Below are 21,074 nucleotides of genomic sequence, written 5' to 3'. Positions count from 1 at the left end.
TCTTTTAAATATCTCCAAGTAAATGTGAAATAAAGAAAATACATTACTTTACCTTTTGTTCTCTTGAAGAGAAAATTCAAAGCTATTTTGCTTCCTAACATTTACACAGCAACAAAAAATGTTTAATTCAGACAAGAGATACAATCTAGTACGACACAGGATACAACAGTACTTGGGTCTAAAACAGTACACAATCCCTGTCAACAATAGTACACCAAAAAGAAAACACGGTGATCCATTGGTAAGATGGTATCCACAAGTGAGCACTTGTGTTCATCTATTTTTTGTTCCGCACTAGAATATACCCAGTTGGATTCCAGAATTATTTACAGACATGTGAGGAAGACCCTAATTTTCAAGTCTGTCAGGAAAATATTCCATATTGTTTCTAAGCCAGATCACACCCATGGGAATAATTTTAGAGAATTTTTTTTTTTTTTTTTTTTTTACCTTTTTTGAGCAATACGTTCTCAAGAAACAAAATATCTCAGATACATAAATTGAATTAAGCAGATGGGGGATGGGTAGGGGTAGGGGGTATAGCCTGTGCTGCTCAGAACTCTAAATTATAGTTGCAGTCCATGAAGCACTCTTGAATCTAGTATTTGCTTTTCTTTGGAGCTGGGGTTAGGGGTGAGATGCTACATTTTGTGGGTGGGTAGGGGCGTGGCAACACAAAATGCTTAAATTGCTGAGTCATTTTGGCTTTCCTTTTTAACTTTCCTACTGGCTTCAACTGTCTTGGAGCTCACAGACATTAGTATGGAGCAAAGAGGATAGAGGCAGGAGTGGCCCTGATGGGCCCGTGGCCCGGCCTCAGGAGAGCTGGAGGTATGGCTGGAGCCTGGAAGAGCGAGGCAGATGGACGGGGAGGCAGTGACAGTGCAGAGGATGCTGCCGCCGCTGCTGCCAGGGGTGAGGACAGGAAGGCTGGGGCCAATGGCTTCATCATATCTTTCTGGAATGCAAGTTTTGCCTAATGGAGGGAGAAAACCACAAATGGGATGGGGATATTTCCAATAACAACAGCACAGATTTTGATTAGTAAAACACCAATATTAAGAAGTCTTATATTTAAAAAATTTTTATACTCAAAAGTGAAAAGATGAATATTTTCACAAAGCTGGTTTCAACAGCTCTTGGCACAGCTTTACTTTTGATTGGTTTCCATGTCAGCTCTTTTCTGGTGGTCTTTGCCCCTGGGCACTAGAGCATAGGAAAGCCTCTCTGAATAGGTACTAATGCTATTTTATGCTGTTGCTCAGCATGAAAAAAGAAATACACACACACACACACACACACACACACACACACATATATATAGAAAGTTTCCTGTTTAGGCATGGGGTTCCATCAAAATTCTGACATATCTTAACCTACAATGCACCTTGAGAGAGATGTGTTGGGAGAATATGTGTGACCCTTCACTTAACTTAGATAAGGTGCGCTGAAGTCAGGTAACTGGGTTTCAGGACATTAAGGACCCATGAAGAGTCATGAGACATAGTTAGATTACCTCTCTTATTTGACACTGAAGAGTAGTCCTTGAAGAGTTGCAGCTAAACCAAATTTCTAGAAAGATTGTAAATGAACTAGGGACATTCTCTATTTAAAGAATCCTAAGGTAAAATCTTTTTGTGAAGGAAAAAAAAAAAAAAATCAATCCTAATTTCCCCGTTTGCAATCAGGAGGAGTTTTGCAAGCTGGATTTGCTTAGTGCAGGTAACACCTGCTGGCAGCATCAGATGGAGGATTTGGGAGAAGCTGGGAGGTAATCTCATCATTGGCTCCAATTGGCCAATTGCAGTTTCCTCCTCAGCCTGAGCTCCACACTGGGCTGAGTCCCAGGGAGATGGTGAAATCCCTCCATCTGGGTATTTATATAACATCTATTGCTGGAGCTCCTAGGTATTTTTGCAAAGAAACTGAAAACAGCACACATACTGAGAACAGGTAAGACAGGCTGATTACCAACATGCCTGCCAGACACAGAAAGATGGAGCAATACAAACACTGATTATTTTCTCATACAAAATAAGCAGCCAGCAAGGAAGAGGATATGAGATGGATGGATTTTTGTTTCAGAAAACCAATCCAATCCCTCTTCGCAGGTTCAACATTTTCCAGGGTTCCTCAGGCATCATTTGTCCTCGGTCCTGAGCTTTGATTTTCGTTTATATGCTAAATAAGTTAGTCTTTTGTGAAGGTCCTGATAAAGAGCAAGGTACATTTTTTTTTTTTCCCTATAGAGACTCTTTTAGTAAACTTTAAACAGGTCAAAGACAAAACAGACATAATCATCTGGATGAGAGAAACTGTCAGCATGAGGCTGATGGAGTCCACTGGCTCACAGCCATGGTTTTCATGTATATAATAGAGAACAAATCATCACAAGATCATGATTGGTGGCAGGTCAATCCATCACTCTTGTAGGTGGGACTAAAGAAGTGAGGAAAGGACCATGATTGGGATACGTACACAATTGCAGGTTATAAAGTTTATGTGATGAATTCTGGGGCTTCTACCACCTGGCTACTTGGTGGTTGGGGTATATGATTCATGACCATGCAGCCCTGAGTCGCACTAAACTTTTAAAGTGGTTCACTTCCTCTTCTTGGAGGCAGCTTTCTTCAAGGTGTTCTATGTTGTTGTTGTTGTTCGCCATCGAGTCGGCCCCGACTCCTAGCGACCCCTCCTTGGGTTTCCGAGGCAGTTATCACTATGGAAGTAGGATTGCCCAACCTTCCTTCCGAGGAGTGGCTGGTGGGTTTGAACCGCCAGCCTCCTGGTTAGCAGTCAAGTGCCTTAGGCACTATGCTACCAGAGCTCCAAGGTGTTCTATAGAAGGTGTTCTATAGCAGGGACTAACCAATTCCTTCTAAAAATTTGAATGTCTCTGAGAGCTATTTATATTCAAAACGGTTCATGATCAACTAAATTAGTCTCTAGGCCCTCCTTTCCCACAGTGCCTATAACCCAGCAAGTTAACAAAACAAGTGAAGAAAGAAGGTGAACTTACTGCTAAGATGCTTGGGCTCCGCTGGAGTTTGTTGTAAGGGCTATATTTCGGCTTCAGTGGTTTCCCTGCAACTCGATCCTTATGCCTCCGGCTAGAAATGTGCTGAAGAAAAGTTCAATGCATAGTTGAATCTAAATATGATTTTGTTCCATGTAAAAGATATTTCATAGATAGAGGTAGTGGATCTCTCCATAGTGGGTCCATAGTTCCAAGAAGGTTAGGGTAAAATAACCACAATCTGTAAATAAAAACTTGCTCCTCCCTCAACTGTAAAGTCTGTTGGAAATATTTATAGGATCTGGCTTGGTGCTACTAGAGTTATGGGTGAGTCTGTGTCCCTAACAAGGTTTTGGGTCCTCGGAAAACTGACTTCTCTGCTTGATATGTGAGCTCCAGATGACTGCTGTTTTTATTCCCCTATTTATAACATATACCTCGGGACCTGGCAAACAGTAAAACCTGGGACCTGGCACATAGTAGGTGCGCAAATTTCTGATGTAAGGCATTTAAATATCCAGTGACTGATTTTTCTCTTCCACATAGCAACTGTACATTGGATATATTCTGTATGTATTATTTTATGTTGTTAGTTGCTGTTGACTTGAGTCGTACTCATGGCGAACCCATGTATGTAGAGTAGACCCACTCAATAGGGTTTCCAAGGCTGTGATTTTTTTGGAAGCAGACTGCTAGGCCTCTTTTCCCAGGCACCTCTGGGTAGATTCGAACCACCATCTTTTCAGTTTGTAGTTGAGTGCTTAACCGTCTGTGCTACCCAGGGACTCCTCAAAGGAGATGCATAATCAATGGCAACCCCAAAAAGCTGTGAATTGATTCAAAGTATATTACCTGTTTGAGTTGAATTTCTGAATTAACATGAACATCACAGATTTCACAATGAAATGTCTTGTTCTGTAGTCCTGACCCTTTACTGCCATTCTGCATCTTTAATCTTGATCCAGGTCTAGGATAGGACTTAATTGGACCAGCCCCATTACGAGCTTCAACCATTGTCTTGTGTTTAGAGCCTAAGACAGAAAGACACATATATTAAAAAGATATTTAAGAACTAAATGATGTTCATTTTCTTCCCCCTTATCCTAGAGAAGTTTATTTGCAGGCTAAAGTTCTCAACACTTAAAAAAATATCACTTTAGTAATGTTTATACATATAATAATTTTCATTGTAAAAATGGGAAAATATAAAAATACATAATAAAAGGAATAGGGAAAATACAGACAAGCATGAGAAAATAAAGGTTACCTATATTTTCACCATTCAGAGATAACAAGTGTTGTCATTTTAATGTATTTCTTTTCAGGCTTTTATTTTTGTATACCAAAAATATATTTTTAAAACTGAGGTAAATTTAAAATTTCACATATCAAAGCATGTTCATATTTTCTTATCATTACATTTTAATAGCTGAATAATAGATTCTATTAGATTGAGCTTACTATAATTTATTCAACTTGTTCCCATTGATGGACAGTTAAGTTTCTTCCATGTTTTTCTCTTATAAATGTGAGGCAGTGAACACTGTACATAAATATTTGTATATTCATCAAAATGAGTTTTGTACAGTATTAGATGCTCATGAGGAAACAGCAAAGAAAAAGTTTTATCTCTACTTTGCTTTTGCCTTTCTGTTTCCAAAATTATTATGATCATACTTTTCTTAAAAATCACACCTTTGAATGAAAAAAGTAGAGAAGACGTTGAGCAAGCCTAATGTTTGAATAACAAAAGATATAGCATTCTGATGAGGAAAGTTGGGTTTTGCTATAAACATCATTTAAATTCAAAAGATAGCTGCTAACCTGTGTTGTGCGCCTCTAGCTGTGACAGGGAGTTCACAGCCACTTTGCATAGTGAACAATAGAGTAATTTTTTGGCTTTTTCTTCTTCTGATTCAGAAACAGTACCGGGAGCTCCATTTGTGCTCTTGGAGGGAGAAGTAGGTGCTCCAGGTGGCAGGAGTGTTGTGCCAGATTTGAGAAGAAATGAACCACCTTCAGAGCTTGACGGCTGACTGGAACTGCTGGCTTTTAATTTCCCTTTATCTTCTAAAAGATAAGAAGAAACTGTTTTTATGAACTGAGTGATCAACATGGTGGCATTGAAAAATAGGAGGACATAGAGAGGTGCATGGGAGGTACAGACAACAAAGATGAACCCTTCTGCATATACAGTGCTGCACTGTCAGTGAAGGCAAACATTGATGTATGGGTGGATAGATGGGTGGACAGGCTGAACTATTAGGTATATCTATGCAGGAGGGAGTGTGCCCAAGACCATGTATAGGGTTGACAGACAATGTTTCTACAAGCGTATTGGTATGTTTTGTAAGAATTCCCAGGTATATAGTAGAGCTGACAAGGGACAAGGTTGTAGTTACTTCTTGGCCACAGCCAGGTACCCAGAAGGAGCAAGTAGTTGGACCTGTGAGCTTGGAACCACAGTTGCAGGGGACATCAAGCTCAATTGGCATAACATACTACACAAAAGCATTGTTCCACATCCTACTTTGGTGAGTAATGACTGGGAACTTAAAAGCTTGCAAGCAGCCATCTAGATGCAACGATGGGCCTCTCGTCATCCAGAGCAAAGAAGAGTAAAGAAAACCAAAGATTCATGGAAATAATTAGTCCAAGTGACTGGTACACCATGTGATCTTCAGCCTATATGAGTATGAGACCAGAAGAACTAGATAGTGCCTGGCTACCACTGTCAACCACTCGGAGAGGGATCTATGTAGAGCTAGATACAGTGGGAGAACAATGTGGAACAAAACTGAAAATCATTAAAAAAAAGGGGGGGGGAGCAGTTTTGCTGGTCTGATAGAGCCTGATGGAACCACTGAGACTATGGTCTCTAGCTGTCCTTCAGGTCTGGAACTGAATCCACTCTTGTGGTTTCCAGCCAAACAAAAGACAAGCATATGAGGTGAACATTTACATTAGGAAGATACACTCCTTGGAGAGAACAATCATGGGAGAAAAGAAGGGTTGTGTATGCACAGGGAGACAGCTCAGGGGGCAGGAGTGCATGGGAGGGAAGGACACAGGGAAGAGGTAACCATGGGGAGGAAGTGGGAGGGGAGCTGTTGCATTGTGGTAAATTGTAGTCAATGTCATGAGACAAAGTAAAGTGTATGGGAGCTGCTGTATGGAAAGTGAATTTGCTCCATAAACTTTCACCCAAATAACAATAAACAAACTAACAAATAAAAACAAAGAAAGATGCTATTAAATCCTTGTATATGAAATAAACAGATAAATTACCATAAAGGAATTCAAAATGGAAATATGGTTTATATGCATAGTTTTTACTGCAGCACAGATTTTATTTCATAGCTTGAGTTAAGTAGAACTTCAAGACATCAGTTTCCACATTAGTCCACCTCAAGATTATGTTGACTTTATTCTTCCACTTGGAGTTGATAACTTTCTTTCTGATATCCTTGCACTATAAATTATGCTCCAAGGATGGCTTTAATGTATAATGAAATCCGCTACCTCCAACACTATTGTATGATATGATGGCAATGTGAAAGATGTCATTAGACAATGTTAGTTTCATTTGATGACTCATGTTTTAGTTATGATATAAATATAAAGTTAAAATTCAATTTTTATACCAAATTAAAAATTTAACTTTGGGATTTGGGATAGAAGAGAAGAAAGAAATGGTTAATTCTGGCTACAAGTAGTTAAGTTTTTGCTGTTCTCAAATGTCAATGCAATTTATCCAATGTATATGAGGCAAAGATTCCATTCATTATGCTTATTAATTACTGCCAGTCTAAATGAAAAATTCTAAATAATAACATTAACCATAAGCACAATATGAGGATTAGCCAAATAATTTACAAACATCTTGGCATTTTGATCATGTAGCTACTAACTGCATATAATCCTTAAGGCCCATGCAGAGGCAATGAGAGAGTCAGAGTGACTTTAACAAAATCTACCTCATTGGGGTTCATTTCCTATTCAAGACAGGCTCTGTTCAATAACTCCTTTGGGAGGTTCTTAGGCAACAGCAAAATTCATCACATATTTAATCCTAGTAGAGCTGGTGCACTTAGAAAATGTCTACAGAAATGCTGATAAGCTCTCAATAAGAAAGCAAAGGAATCAAAACTGAAAATACAGTTAATTGTCATAGCTAATTTGGAAGTGTGTTCGATTGGCCTGAATGACCAAGAGAGGAGGAACGACAGGGAAACAGTTATGGTGCTGTACGTCTGTCTGCTATAAGCTTCAGAGTATGGGGCAAACCAAAGCTGTCAGGATTCATCAGAAATAGTGGGAGATCATATTTCTCCTAAATCGAAGGAAAGTTAAATTGATTTAGAGAGAAAGCAGTTAATTTCTATCCCTTTCCTCAAGTTCGATCTATCCAGGAATGCTACAGCAGAGGTGCTATCCAAAGATCTCAAGTCTGGATGGTATCTGGAATAAGGAAATGCTGAAATCCCTTATTAATCTCAGGTTCCACATTCTACACTCCCTTTCCAGCGTATTAAAACTTTAGGATATGTAATGATGGGAAACATTTTCAGCTTTCACTAACATGACTTCAGGAGAAAGGATCAACATCTTTCTTCCTAATTGGTAATAGTAGGTTAATTAGATTGGAATTATTTTTGGCCTGGAACTCTCTCATCTGTAAGAGTCTCTGAGATTGAATTTGCAATCTTATAGAACTTATAAAGCAGAGAAATAATTCAGTAATCTTAAGATTTGTCTGTATGGAATTACTCAGTTTCTTGTGAAAGATACTTAAGATAAGCACACCATCTTTCCTTGCTTTAAGAACTTTATACTTCAAGCATTCTAAATATGACCTAAAAGACTCTGACATCAGTCATTTACTCACTCTCATATTCTTATGACTATTTTAATGGTATAGATCTCCCTCATACATGCTTACATTTATACAGAACTTTACAGTATACAAAGTACTATCAGTTACATTATCTTATTAACACTCACGACAACTTGATGAAATTGGTAAGGCAGATGATTATTTTTTCCTGAGAGATAAGGAAACCAAGAAAACCAAACCAAAACAAAAGGAGCTCTGGTGGCACAGTGCTAAGGCATTTGAGTGCTAACCAGAAGGCTGGCGGTTCAAACCCACCAGCTACTTCCTTCCTCAGAAGGAAGACTGGGCAATTTACTTCCGTAGAGATAGCACCTTGGAAGCCTAAGGAGGGGTTGCTATGAGTAGGAAGTTGGAACTGACTTGATGGCCAAGTCTCATGAAAATTAAATAATGTGCTATAGATCAGTAGGCAGCATAGATGACCATGATGTTTTCTCTAACTGATCTGTGCACAGTGCGCTAAACTACCTGCTTACAGGGGAACACTTCATATAGCAATAACATAAAATACACACAACAGTCATGCTAAGGTATGAAGTAGCTATTGGTATTTACTATTGCAGTTTAGTTTCAAATCATATCTGCCTTAAATGAAAGATATTCACTCTATCTTCTTCATTCATGTCGATCCTAGTCAATACTCATCTGATTCAGATTACATTGAAAAGAAGGATACAATTCTGTTTTTCTCTATATCCCTACTTCTTCAAGAAAAATTGAACAGATTTCCTTTTCAAAAGAGGTCATTTATTCAATAACAAACATATATTAACAGTCTGCTAATTTCAGATAGTATGCTAGATCCTGAAGAGAATAGTAAATAAGGTAGGTATAAGCCTTAAGAAAGTAAGTTTAGTAAAAGAAATAACGTAGTCATTCTAAGACCTATAATTTATGATAGAAACTCTAAGAGGCATGAGAGCATAGAGCAGGAAATGATTACTTCTGGCTGGGAAGAAAGAGACATTTTTCATAAAGGAAGTGGCATTTTGGTTTATTCTGAAGGTCACATTTAGATAAGCATTGGATAGAGGTGAAAAGGAGTGGGAAGGAAATGGTTAGAAGCAAAAACATGAAGAAATTCTCAGGGGTTAGAGATCACAGGACTTGCCTGTTGAATACCTGGTAGCTGAACACAGATGATGGCAATGGGAGATATTATAAAGGTGAATTGAACCAGAAAACATAGGATGGTTCAAAACTATTCAAGTAGATGCTGAGGTTAGAACTTTCCCTTATAAAAATATTGAAAGGTGTTATGTGTTTAACACTTACATGATAAGAAATTTAGATATATTATGTTTTAAATATTTTCTCCTAGGTAGGCTAGAGTTTTAATCTTTGAGACTATTAGGGATAAATTTTAATTTTTTTTTTTGTTGTTGTTATGTGCCATTGAGTCAGACTTGACTCACAGTGACCCCTCCTTGGGTCTCCAAGGCAGTATCACTACAGGAGTAGATTGCCCAACCTTCCTTCCAAGGAGTGGCTGGTGAGTTTGAACCACCAGCCTTCTGGTTAGCAGTCAAGTGCCTTAGGCACTAGGCTAGCAGAGCTCCCAATTGTAACTTTGGAACTATGTAAATGGTTTCATTATATTCTGTTGGATTGGTACAGCTGGTTCAAAAATATCAGGAAAGTCAATGATAAATTTACAGATATTTAAATTGTGGCATTCTTTCTGAATGCATAAATTTATAAGCTACAAAGCCTAATCTTACTATATCTAATCTTAATTACTTGTTATTTTCATCCATTATTTCTCTTCTCTCACTGACATTTATAAAGCCTCCTTATTTTGTAATATTTGAACATTTAATTAATATGCTGTTTACTTCTCCTTCTTTTTAATAAAGATGCATGTCATCTGGAATATCTGGTTAATACAAATTCCATTTTTAAGTATTCCTTCACCCAGTGTTAATTAGCAGGTCTTCTGGTCTTCTGACTGTATTAATTATTTCCCAATTACTCAAACACCTTTTTAAGGTTTTGCCCTATAGGGTTTTTAAGCAAAACTTGCCTAGCTACATCAGAACTGTTCGTTGTAACAAAAATGCATAATTTATGCTTCCAAGTGAATTTAATCCTTCCAAGTAGCCTCCTAAGGAGGTTCCTCATTGATTCACTTATGCCAAAGTGCATACATTTTGGAAAACTTCTTTTGGAATTGCTCTCAAATCAAGTTGATAAGTTATGTCGAATAAAATCAATCTTCAATGTTTGTCACCCATATTTTTTACTCCAAAACCTTTCCTCAAATTAATGCCTTATTTACCATACTTAGCAGTGTATTACTCAAACACAGCATCAGAAGACTGATATTTCAACACCAAAGATAAAAAAGAACATGCCAAAATTTCTAAAAGCAGTTTTAAGAAACTAATCCTGGTGGCAATTAGAACAATGTCATAGAAAGATCTTAATATTAAAAACAATCAAAATAATATTCTATTGACACTGTATGTCTTATAAGGAATTAGAGTCTTGGAAATTATAATCAAATGTTTATTATTCCACTTACAAAGTTTACTCTTGGATTCTAATTTATTAATATATTTAGTCTTTTCTAATCGTATTTCAATAATTTAATGATAGACACACATTTTACACAATAAATATATGTTCAATAGAGAAAATTTAGAAATAAACTTAAACAAAAGTTTTTTAAAATTATAATCACCCATGATTCTATTTTCTAGAATAAAAGTCAGTAAACCTTTTTTGTTAAGCACCACACATTACATATTTTAGGCTTTAAGGGCTACATGTCTCTTCTGCAATTTCTCAACACTTTCATTGCAATAGAAAAGCAATCACAGGTATAGCTGTCTTCCAATAAAACTTCACTTAAGCAATACATTGCAGGGCAGACTTGGCTATCAGGCAATTTTTGATAACCCTTGACCTAAGATGACAATGTCTTGGTATATATTACTCCAGACTATTTGTTGTTGTTGTTGTTAGGTGCTATGGAGTTGGTTCCAATTCATAGCAACCCTATGCATACAATGAAATGAAACTCTGCCTGATCCTGTGCCATCCTCACAATCATTGCTGTGCTTCAGCCCATTGTTGCAGCCACTGGGTCAAACCTTTTTGTTGAGGGTCTTCCGTTTTTCACTGATCCTCTACTTTACCTTCTCCTTTATCCTTCTCCAGGGACTGGTCCCTTCTGATAAGATAACCAACGTATGAAAGACAGAGGCTGGCCTTTCTTGCTTCTAAGGAGCATTCTGGCTGTACTTCTTCCAACAGAGATTTGTTCTTTTAGCAGTCCCTGGTATACTGAATACCATAACTTGAATACACCAAGTCTTCTTTGGTCTTCCTTATTCATTGTCCAGCTTTTGCATACATATAAAATGATTGAAAATACCATGGGTTGCATCAGTTGTACTTTACTCTTTGAAGTGAAATCTTTGCTTTGTAACACTTTAAAGAGGTCTTTTACAGCAGATTTGCCCAATGCAATATATTGTTTGATTTCCTGGCTGTTTTTCCATGGGTGTTGATTTTTTTACACAGTAAACTCAAATTCCTGCCATTGAGTTGGATCCAACTCATAGTGACCCCTCCTTTGGTTTCTGAGGTGATATCACTATGGAAGTAGATTGCCCAATCTTGCTTCCAAGGTGTTTTACACAATAGTAAATAGTAATATGTGGAAACATATTATTCTGTAACTAACTTTTCTCACTTGGTAATAAATCAAAAGCATCTTTGCATGCCAATAAATTGAGAATTAGATCATCATTTGTAACACCAAACATTTACTTCTCTGGATGTGGTATGATTTACTCAACTTACCTTCTTTTTAATATTTGGGTTAATTCTAGTTTTTACTTTTATGAATGTCATAGGATGCTGAATAGGACTTTTCCTGTTGCCTCAAAATGAAGAATATAGCCCTAGCCCAAGGCTGAAATCAATGAGCTAAGGAAAGCTCTCAAGAAACCCCTCCCCACACACATACCTGTAGGATTTACGAGAGGTAGTAGATCTAGTCCTGATACCAATATTTTTATTACCCATGTCCCAGTCTACATAAACAATAACATAAAAATTGAAGGACTCATTAGAGTCATGAGTTTATGGCCTGGTTGGGAGCTTCTGAATTCAGCCAAACCAAGTAAAGTTACAAGTGCATGTAAAAAGGGAACACTGGCATTTTGTTCCCCAGACAACGCAGGTCTTGGTGATCTGTTCCCAGTCTAGAGAGAAAAGAGATGGGGCTGGACCAAGAAAGAGTCAGAAGTGGAGGAATCTGCAATTTCACTTGGTATGTTAAAGTTGAGTGAGTTTTCTTTGGGTCAATAAGACACCTTAAAATGTAGCCAGGTTTGAGTCATTTTGCTAGTATCCCACACAAGAAGGTTGACTATCAAGACTCTGGTAGCAAGAGCTGAGGAGCTGATCTTCAGTGGCAGGTAAAGGCAGAGACAAAAAAGACCAAGTCTTTGATTTAATGGAGCCAGACATCTAGTGGGAGGGACAGAAAATATATGTGTGTGTGTATGTGTATATACTATATATAAATCATAATATATATGCATACTTATATATAATGCTAAGTGTTCTAAGAAGAAAAATAAAGGAGGGTCTGGTGATATAGTCATCTCAGGCTTGACAGAGAAGGTGATATTTGACAGATACCTAAAGGAAATAAAAGGAATTCTAGGAGGAAGAACATTCCAGGGAGAAAAAAATAACATGTGTGAAAACCTTAAAGTTGGAACAGGAAGAGTAAGAAGTCAGTGAGTCTGGAGTGGAATGAGGGGGATGAACATAGGATGTGAGAAAGAGCTGGTGAAGGGCTAGAACACATATAGTCTAGTAGAGCATGAGAGAAATATGAATGTAATCTAAGTATGATTACTGAGCACGGAAGAGATGTGATCATATTCATGTCTTCATAAGACAAGTTCCTAAGGCATTTGACTGCTAACCAGAAGGCTGGTTGTTCAAACCCACCAGCCATTCCTCGGAAGGAAGGTTGGGCAATTTACTTTTGTAGTGATACCAGCTCAGAAGCCCAAGGAGGCTATGAGTTGGATTTGACTTGATGGCAGTGGGTTTGGTTTGTTTTTTTGGATATGGACAACAACTGTGAAAGGGCAAACACAAGGAGATGAGTTAGAAGATGACTGTGGTTTTCCAAGGGATAGATGATAGTTGCTGTATCAGGTGGTAGAGGTAGAGAACTAAACCATAGTTTCAGGATACGTATATTTGTAGGTAGAACCTACCAGACTTACTTATCCATAAGATATAAGAAATCAGAGAAAGAGGAATCAAGGATGACTCTCATGGTTTTGGTATGGGCACTTGGTGAATGGTGGTACCATTTACTAGGATTAGAGATAACTGTATTTTCTTCTCTGTAATTTTCTCTATTTTTAAAATATTATATCAGTGCATATACTGTACATATAAATAAGCATTTTATATAATAATATTTAAAATGGCATCTAATATGTGGACAAACAGGAAATCAAGGTCATATATTGACAAAAGTGGAGCAAAAATTAAAGGGAATAATTTTAGAGGCAGCACATAATCCTGTTCCATTCACACTTTTCCTGTTCTTCCAAACCAAAACCAAACTCATGGTCATTGAGTTGCTTCCAGCTCGCAGTGACCCCTCCTTAGGTTTTCGAGGTGGTATCTCTATGGAAGTAGATTTCCCAGTCTTCCTTCTGAGGAGTGGCTATTGGGTTTGAACCACCAGCCTTCTGGTTAGCAGTCAAATGCCTTAGCCACTACACCATTGTTCTTAGATGTCCCTTAATAACTACTGCAGGGTAAAGAAATACCACTGCAAAATTTCCAGTTTACCAATGAACATAATTGAGCCTCTATAGTAGGATCCCAAGTTGTCCAACAGTGTAAGGAAGGTGCTACTAAAAGGGGAAAATTGTGGTTTATTCTTCAGTATTTTCTGTATTCATATGGAACATCAAGAGTTACCTGCACTTTGGAATTAAATATATTACATGTGTAAGCACGTGTTGAGATTGCTAACAAAACTTCTTGGTCTCTCAGCCATGAAAAATACTTCTAGAGTTTTTTTAGACTGAGTAACTCAAGCAAGTCACTTAAGTGATTGGCATCTTAATCCTTGCATGTACAAAATATACCATTTTCTCATTAGGCTATCAGGACTACAGAGATTTATAAAAGTGAGGCAAGGGCTTCATTTAGAAGGCACAAAGAAAATTTAATAGTGCTGAGGTGTAAGCTCAGGTGACTCGAACATAATGCTAATGGGTTCTATTCCACACTCAGGGGCTTTGAATTTCTATTCATCACTGGGAACTGAAAAAGTTGTGGACTACTCTTTATAAGCAAATCATCACAACTGGACAATCCCAGCTCACATCCTGTGTCTTAATGCAATGCTTTTAATTTTAAACTTTTCTTTGGAAATATTCATTTGCATATTTTTCATGATTATGATTATAAAGACTGATATTTTAGATAGAGTTATAACAGTGTGTCTTTTCCTTTGATGAAAATATAATAGTCCTCTGGTTATCATGTAGTCATTTACCATTTGTGAAAAAGTCCTTGAAAAACCAAGAACTTTGTTCACTGATTCCAACCAATGTCTTCCCAAGACAAGTCTTTCAGACTAGCAAAGGTACCTGTTGTAGATTGAATTGTATTCTCCCCAAATTAGCGTCACCCTGGACGGGCCATGATTCTCAGTGGTTTGGCAGTTATGTAATGATGTAATGTGGCAGGTAAGTGTTGGTCCCTCATGATATGATCTGATGTGATAAGCCAATCAAGTGAAAGAAGATTAGAGTGGGGTACAACACACATAGTACCATCACAGCCCTGATTCAAGTGAGGTGAGTGTCCCTGGGGTGTGGCCTACAACACCTTTATCTTACAAGAGATAAAAGGAGAGAGTAGGGAGCAGAGGTGGTGGTGAAGGGGGTGGACCCTACTACCACCAGGAAACAGTTGGGAGTGGAGTGCGTCCTTTGTCTCCAAGGGCTTTGTGCTGAGATTCTCCTAGGACCAAGAGACCCACAGAAAGAAAGCTTTCCCCTAGAGCTGGCATTCTGAATTTGGACTTCTTAAACTGTAAGGGAATAAATTTATGCTTGTTAAAGCCAGCCACTTGTGGTATTTCTGTTATGGCAGCACTAGATAGTTAGACAGAACACTAAAACTTGAGAAAACTGTTCAAGGACAAGGGCACAATTTCAATTGAATCATACTTTATGAGGTCATTGAAGGATACTGCTTATCAATTCTTGCAATTAACTTTTCCTTTTTATATTTAATATTACTTTAAAAAGAATCAGGCAACAGAAGCACACAATGAAAGGACAGCTGGTCATATTCTCTCCTGTATTCACAAGCACCTTGTCCAACATCTCATTATTATTCCAAAAACCAAAGCAATGCTCGTATTACTGCTTAACACTCATTAAAACAAGTTAACTCACTTTGATAAGGAATTCTGAAATTATTCTCTTCTGCTTTATCTTCCCACTTTCTGAATAATGAGAAATTAATGGATGTCAGTCAGAGTACCTACTTCCTAGACAGTTGTGCAGTGTGCAGTCTTGTGAGAAATGAGGCTGAAAAGCTCATGGGGCTTTGCACCAGACAAAAAAAATTAAAAAACCTGCAAACCTGTATGTATGTAAATTGGTGTGCTGTGGAAGACTTCACAAGCCTTTGCCTCTTTTTCTCCTCCTTATCTTCACATTTGACACAGCACAAGTGATGGAAACCACCAACTGATGAGATATTTTAAAGTTTAAAGTAGAATTCTGTTAAGGCAGTTAATGGATTTTGCCCCCCTACCCCCTGAAAAAAAAGCTGCAGGATACAAGCTACAGTATGAACAAGCCAATTGGTTCCTTGGCATTCTTGGCAAAACAAATGTAATAAGCTAAGAGATGTACAGATGCTACTGCATCATCATTATATCACTGGATGTCCAAATAGAAGGGTATTCATTGGTAGCATAAGACAACTGTGCCTGTTCAGAGGAGAAAAGGTCAATATTGCAGATAATGATCAAATACTCAGAACACAATCCTTTCACCTCACTTGATTACCATATTTTATGCGAATAACATATGCCTCCTACATTTGTTTGCCAACTGCTTCCTCTCCCACCAAGGTAGTTTTGTAAAAGGACTATGCTATTTATTTTTATAATAACAACAATGTGTAAAAAAAAATTGGTATAGTAGCTTAGAAAACATCTGGGGGGGTGGGGAGGGAGACATCGGCAAACAAACATGGAAGGCAATTGTTATTTGTGCTAAAATATGGTAGATGTTTTCTTGAAACGGTATATGCAAAAAAGATCTTAGAAGTAATATTTTGAAAGCACCACTGGAATGATTTTTGTGACAGAAGAGCTTTCTTGGAAATGTAACAATCACACTAAAGTATTTAAAAGTTCTGCAATTTTATAGATAAGATTTTGTTAAATTAGGAACATATACAGTGAAAAGTTATATACTTAGATAACTAAAACCAAGCCAAACCAAATACACTGCCGTTGAGTCGATCCCGACTCATAGCTACCCCTCCTTGGGTTTTCGAGGCGGTATCACTAAGAAAGTAGATTGCCCAACCTTCCTTCCAAGGAGTGGCTGGTGGATTTGAACTGACAGCCTTCTGGTTAGTAGTCAAGTGCCTTAGGAACTACACAACCAGAGCTCCCCTAAGAAGTCAACAAATCAAACAAATGGAGAAAAGTGGTTATATGCTAGGAATATACTCAGTCAGCTTCTCCATGGAAGGTTTGTTGTTGTTGTTGTTATGTGCCGTCGAGTCGGCCCGACTCATAGCGACCCCTCCTTGGGTTTCCGAGGCAGTATCACTACGGAAGTAGATTGCCCAACCTTCCTTCCGAGGAGTGGCTGGTGGGTTTGAACCGCCAGCCTTCTGGTTAGCAGTCAAGTGCTTAAATCCTCTACCAATATTCCAAACCTCTCATTTCTCACAGATTCAACCCCCCCCCCAATAATTTATGGGACATCTATTTCTAAATATTTTGTGGGTACTTCAAACTCAATATTCTTGATTCTGAATTGATAATCTGCTCTATATAGGGCCCTTCCAAATAGTCCCCATTTCAATTAATGGCCTTACCAATTGCCAGACTGTGAGCAATGACTCCTTGAATTCCTTCCTCTTAGGTTCTATATTCTACTAATGACCAAAGTCTATGATACTGTCTTCTAAATATCTCTTCTTCCAGCCTATTCACTCTTTTATCCAGCAGACATTTATTCAGCATCTACTATCTGCCACTGCTTTAGGTCCTTATCTATTTTCTCTGGATCACCATAAAGCTCCTTTATTGATCTTGCAACTTCTAGTCTATGAGACTGCTTCCTCCTTCATCTCTTATGTATGCACTCATAATCCTCTGTACATAATTACACTGTGACCTTACATTAATGATATTTACTTGCATTTAATCATTATACTAGGATAGACAGAGTCTTGAATACTGGATCTTAAAAAAATCTTTGTGCCCAAAGACTTAAATGTGAAACCTAAAACTTTAAAGTTCCTCAAGGAAAAGCTAGGGGCAAATTTAGGGGCCCTAATATATGGCATAAAGAGACTATCAAACATAACCCAAAATGCACAAACAGCAGAAGAGAAACTAGATAAATGGGACCTTCTGAAAATTAAATTTTTATATGCTTCCAAAGACGTCTCCAAAAGAGTCAAAAGAGAACCTACAGATTGGGAAAAAGTATTTGGCAATGACATATCTGACAAGGGACTTATCTCTAGAATTTATAGAAAACTCCAACACCTTAACAACAAAAAGACAAATAATCCAATTAAAAATGGAGGAAGACATGAATAGACACTTCACCAAGGAGGATATTCAGGTGGCCAACAAGGATATGAAGAAATGCTCACAATCATTAGCCGTTACAGAGATGTAAATGAAAACAACAATGGGATACCATCTTGCTGCAGCACAAGTTCAACAAGGTAGAAAATAACAAATGCTGGCAAGGATGTGGAGAGATTGGGACTCTCATACAGTGCTGGTGGGACTGTCAAATGATACAACCACTGTGGAGAGCAGTATGGTGATTCCCTCAAAAGCGGGAATTAGAAATACCATTTGACCTAAATACTCCATTACTAGGTATATATCCTAAAGAAGTAAGAGCCAGGACAAGAACAGATATATGCACATCCATGTTCATCGCAGCACTATTTACAACAGCCAAAAGATGGAAACAACCTAGGTGTCCATCAACTGAAGAATGGATAACCAAACTATGGTACATACACACAATGGAATACTATGCAACCCTAAAGAATAAAATAGAATCTGCAAAACACTGTATAACATGGATGAACATGGAGGACATTATGCTGAGTGAAATAAATGAATTACAGAAGGACAAATATTGTATTAGTCAGTTATTGTAAAAAGTCAAGGAAAGGTTTATATATGGAAGGAAATTTTCTTTGTTGCTTAACAGGGATAGGAGGGGAGAGTAGGGAACACTGTTAGATAGGTAGAGACAAGTATTGATTTGGGTGAAGAGAAGGGCAATGTACCAAATGTTAGTGATGAACATGGTGGCATTGAGGAAGAGAAAGACATGGAGAAGTGGATGGGAGGTACAGACAACAAAGATGAATGCTTCTGCACATACAGTGCTGTGTTGTCAGTGAAGGCAAACAAGGATATACGGGTGGATAGATGGGTGGACAGGCTGAACTATTAGGTATGTCTATGTGGGGGGGGGAGGTGTATCCAAGACCATGTACAGGGTTGGCAGACAATGTTTTTACAAGTGTATTTGTATGTTCTGTAAGAATTCTCAGGTATATAGTAGAGCTGACAAGGGACAAGGTTGTAGTCACTTTTTGGCCATAGCCAGAGGGAGCAAGTAGTTGGACCTGTGAGCTCGGAACCACAGTCGCAGGGGACATCAGCTCAATTGGCATAACCTACTACACAAAAACATTGTTCCACATCCTACTTTGGCAAGTAGTTACTGGGAACTTAAAAGCTTGCAAGCAGCCATCTAGATGCAACGTTGGGCCTTTCGTCATCCAGAGCAAAGAAGAATGAAGAAAACCAAAGATTCATGGAAACAATTAGCCCAAGTGACTGGTATACCATGTGATCCTCAGCCTATACGACTATGAGACCAGAAGAACTAGATAGTTCCTAGCTATCACTGTCAACCACTTGGAGGGGGATCTATGTAGATCTAGATAGAGTGGGAGAACAAAACTCAAATTCATTAAAAAAAAAAAAAAAAAAGGGACCATGCTTGCTAGTCTGATAGACCCTAGTGGAACAACTTAGACTATGGCCTCTAGCTGCCCTTCAGATCTGGAATTGAACCTACTCCTGTGGCTTCCAGCCAAACAAAAGACAAGCATATGAGGTGAACGTTTACATTAGGAAGATACACTCCTTGGAGAGAACAATCAAAGGAGAATTGAAGGGCTGTGTAAGCACAGGGAAACACTCAGGGAGCAGGAGTGCATGGAAGGAAGGACACAGGGAAGAGGTAACTATGGGGAGGAAGTGAGAGAGGAGCTGTTGCATTGTGGTAAACTGTAGTCAATGTCATGAGACAAAGTGTATGTGAGCTGCTGTATGGAAAGTGAATTTACTCTGTAAACTTTCACCCAAATCACAATTAAAAAAAAATTATTTGTGTCCAATGTACAGTAAACAGTAAGTGGGCAATATGTTTGTTGAAAAAAGGAATGCCCAATTCAAGATAGTGCTTTCTAGTATCACAAGTAAAAGAAAAGCTCACTGTTAATAACTTTGTGAAATATACATAGAACCCAAAGATAAATGCATTTCAACTGTGGATTATGTAAAACGCTTGTATCATGGTTGCCAAGATAATGTATTTGTAATAAATATTTAATGTCAGTTGAAGTTCACACAATATTCTTAAGAATGGATCTCCTTGAGGTGTCCTAGTATAGTCATAACAACAAACACATTCCTTTGTGCCAGAGCTAATATTTTGATATTTGACATAATGAATAAATCTATGGATTTCATTATCTCCTTCACTAGAAATCACAGACAAACTTACACATAGATAAAAAAAGAACCTTTCACCTTTGCCAGCAAACGTAAAGCATACATGAAAAAAGGACCACCAAAGTGCAACTGGTACTCTTAGCAATGAAAACAACATCCTGCTCTCTGACAAGATGCTACATGCATCTATGGGAGAGTCATTAGAAGTTTCTAGCCTAACAACTCATTTCTGCCATGTTCTAGGCATTCAATATTAAATTAAATCACAGTTACTATATTCATTTGAGTTACCCAAAAATTACATGGTTGCTATATTTATGCAATAGGGCTCTTTAGGAAATTTCAAGTGTTATGCTCTTTCCTGGTATAATTTAATTTTCCCTACCCTTTTAGATAACAGATGTCCATCACTGATAGGGCTAGTATGGAGTCTATGTGTCTTGGTGATGGTACCACTCATGAGTAATCAAAATCCCCAAGGCACACAATCTCTACAGCAGGTAGCCAAAGACTGACCCAGAACACTGGGGGTCCTTTACTCACCCATTTAGGCTTCCTCCAACTAGATGCTTTATATGGACTTGATTTAGTCCCAAGCATCCCCAAGGGTTATACCCAGGACAGTATAGCAAAGACTGGTTTTTGTCACAACAACTACTACATAGCTGAGTTGCTTCATTAGTTAGTCTTCCTGTTGAAAAATCTCTGAACAGACACTTCACCAAAGAATATATACAGGCAGCCAGTAAACACATGAGAAATTGCTCACGATCATTAATTGTTAGAGATGCAAATCAAAACAACAATGAGATATCATCTCACCCCAGCAATAATAGCAAAGTTCAGTAGGTCAGAAAATAACAAATGCTGGAGGTTGTGGAGAGATTGGAACTCTTGTGCACTGCTGGTGGGATTGTAAAATGGTACAACTGTTGTGGCAAACGGTATGGCGTTTCCTTAAAAAACTGAAAATAGAAGTACCATTTGACCCAGCAATTCCATTACTAGGAATATATCCTAAAGAGGTGAGAGATAGCGTACGAACAGACATATGTACACCTATGTTCATCACAGCACAATTCACCATAGCAAAGAGATGGAAACAGCCTAAATGCCCATCA

At 38.0% G+C, this 21,074-nt stretch overlaps 1 protein-coding gene across 1 annotated transcript in view; it reads right to left on the bottom strand.

Moving 5' to 3' along the window:
- Window positions 1-757: 757 nt before the first annotated feature.
- Window positions 758-21,074, bottom strand: part of ZNF385B (zinc finger protein 385B) — a 485,706-nt gene continuing 465,389 nt past the window's right edge. The window contains exons 6-9 of the mRNA XM_042780392.1: window positions 4,841-5,086; window positions 3,869-4,047; window positions 3,020-3,121; window positions 758-976 (exon numbers count right to left, since the gene is read on the bottom strand). Of these exons, the coding sequence (XP_042636326.1) occupies window positions 758-976; window positions 3,020-3,121; window positions 3,869-4,047; window positions 4,841-5,086 (746 nt within the window). The remainder of the gene's footprint in view (window positions 977-3,019; window positions 3,122-3,868; window positions 4,048-4,840; window positions 5,087-21,074) is intronic.

This window comes from Orycteropus afer, unplaced genomic scaffold, assembly GCF_000298275.1.
Source record: "Orycteropus afer afer isolate SDZICR_OR568_19922 unplaced genomic scaffold, OryAfe1.0 scaffold00001, whole genome shotgun sequence".
Lineage (NCBI taxonomy): Eukaryota > Metazoa > Chordata > Mammalia > Tubulidentata > Orycteropodidae > Orycteropus > Orycteropus afer.
The sequence above is the reverse complement of the archived record's forward strand: the minus strand, read 5'-3'. Positions and strand labels throughout refer to the sequence as shown.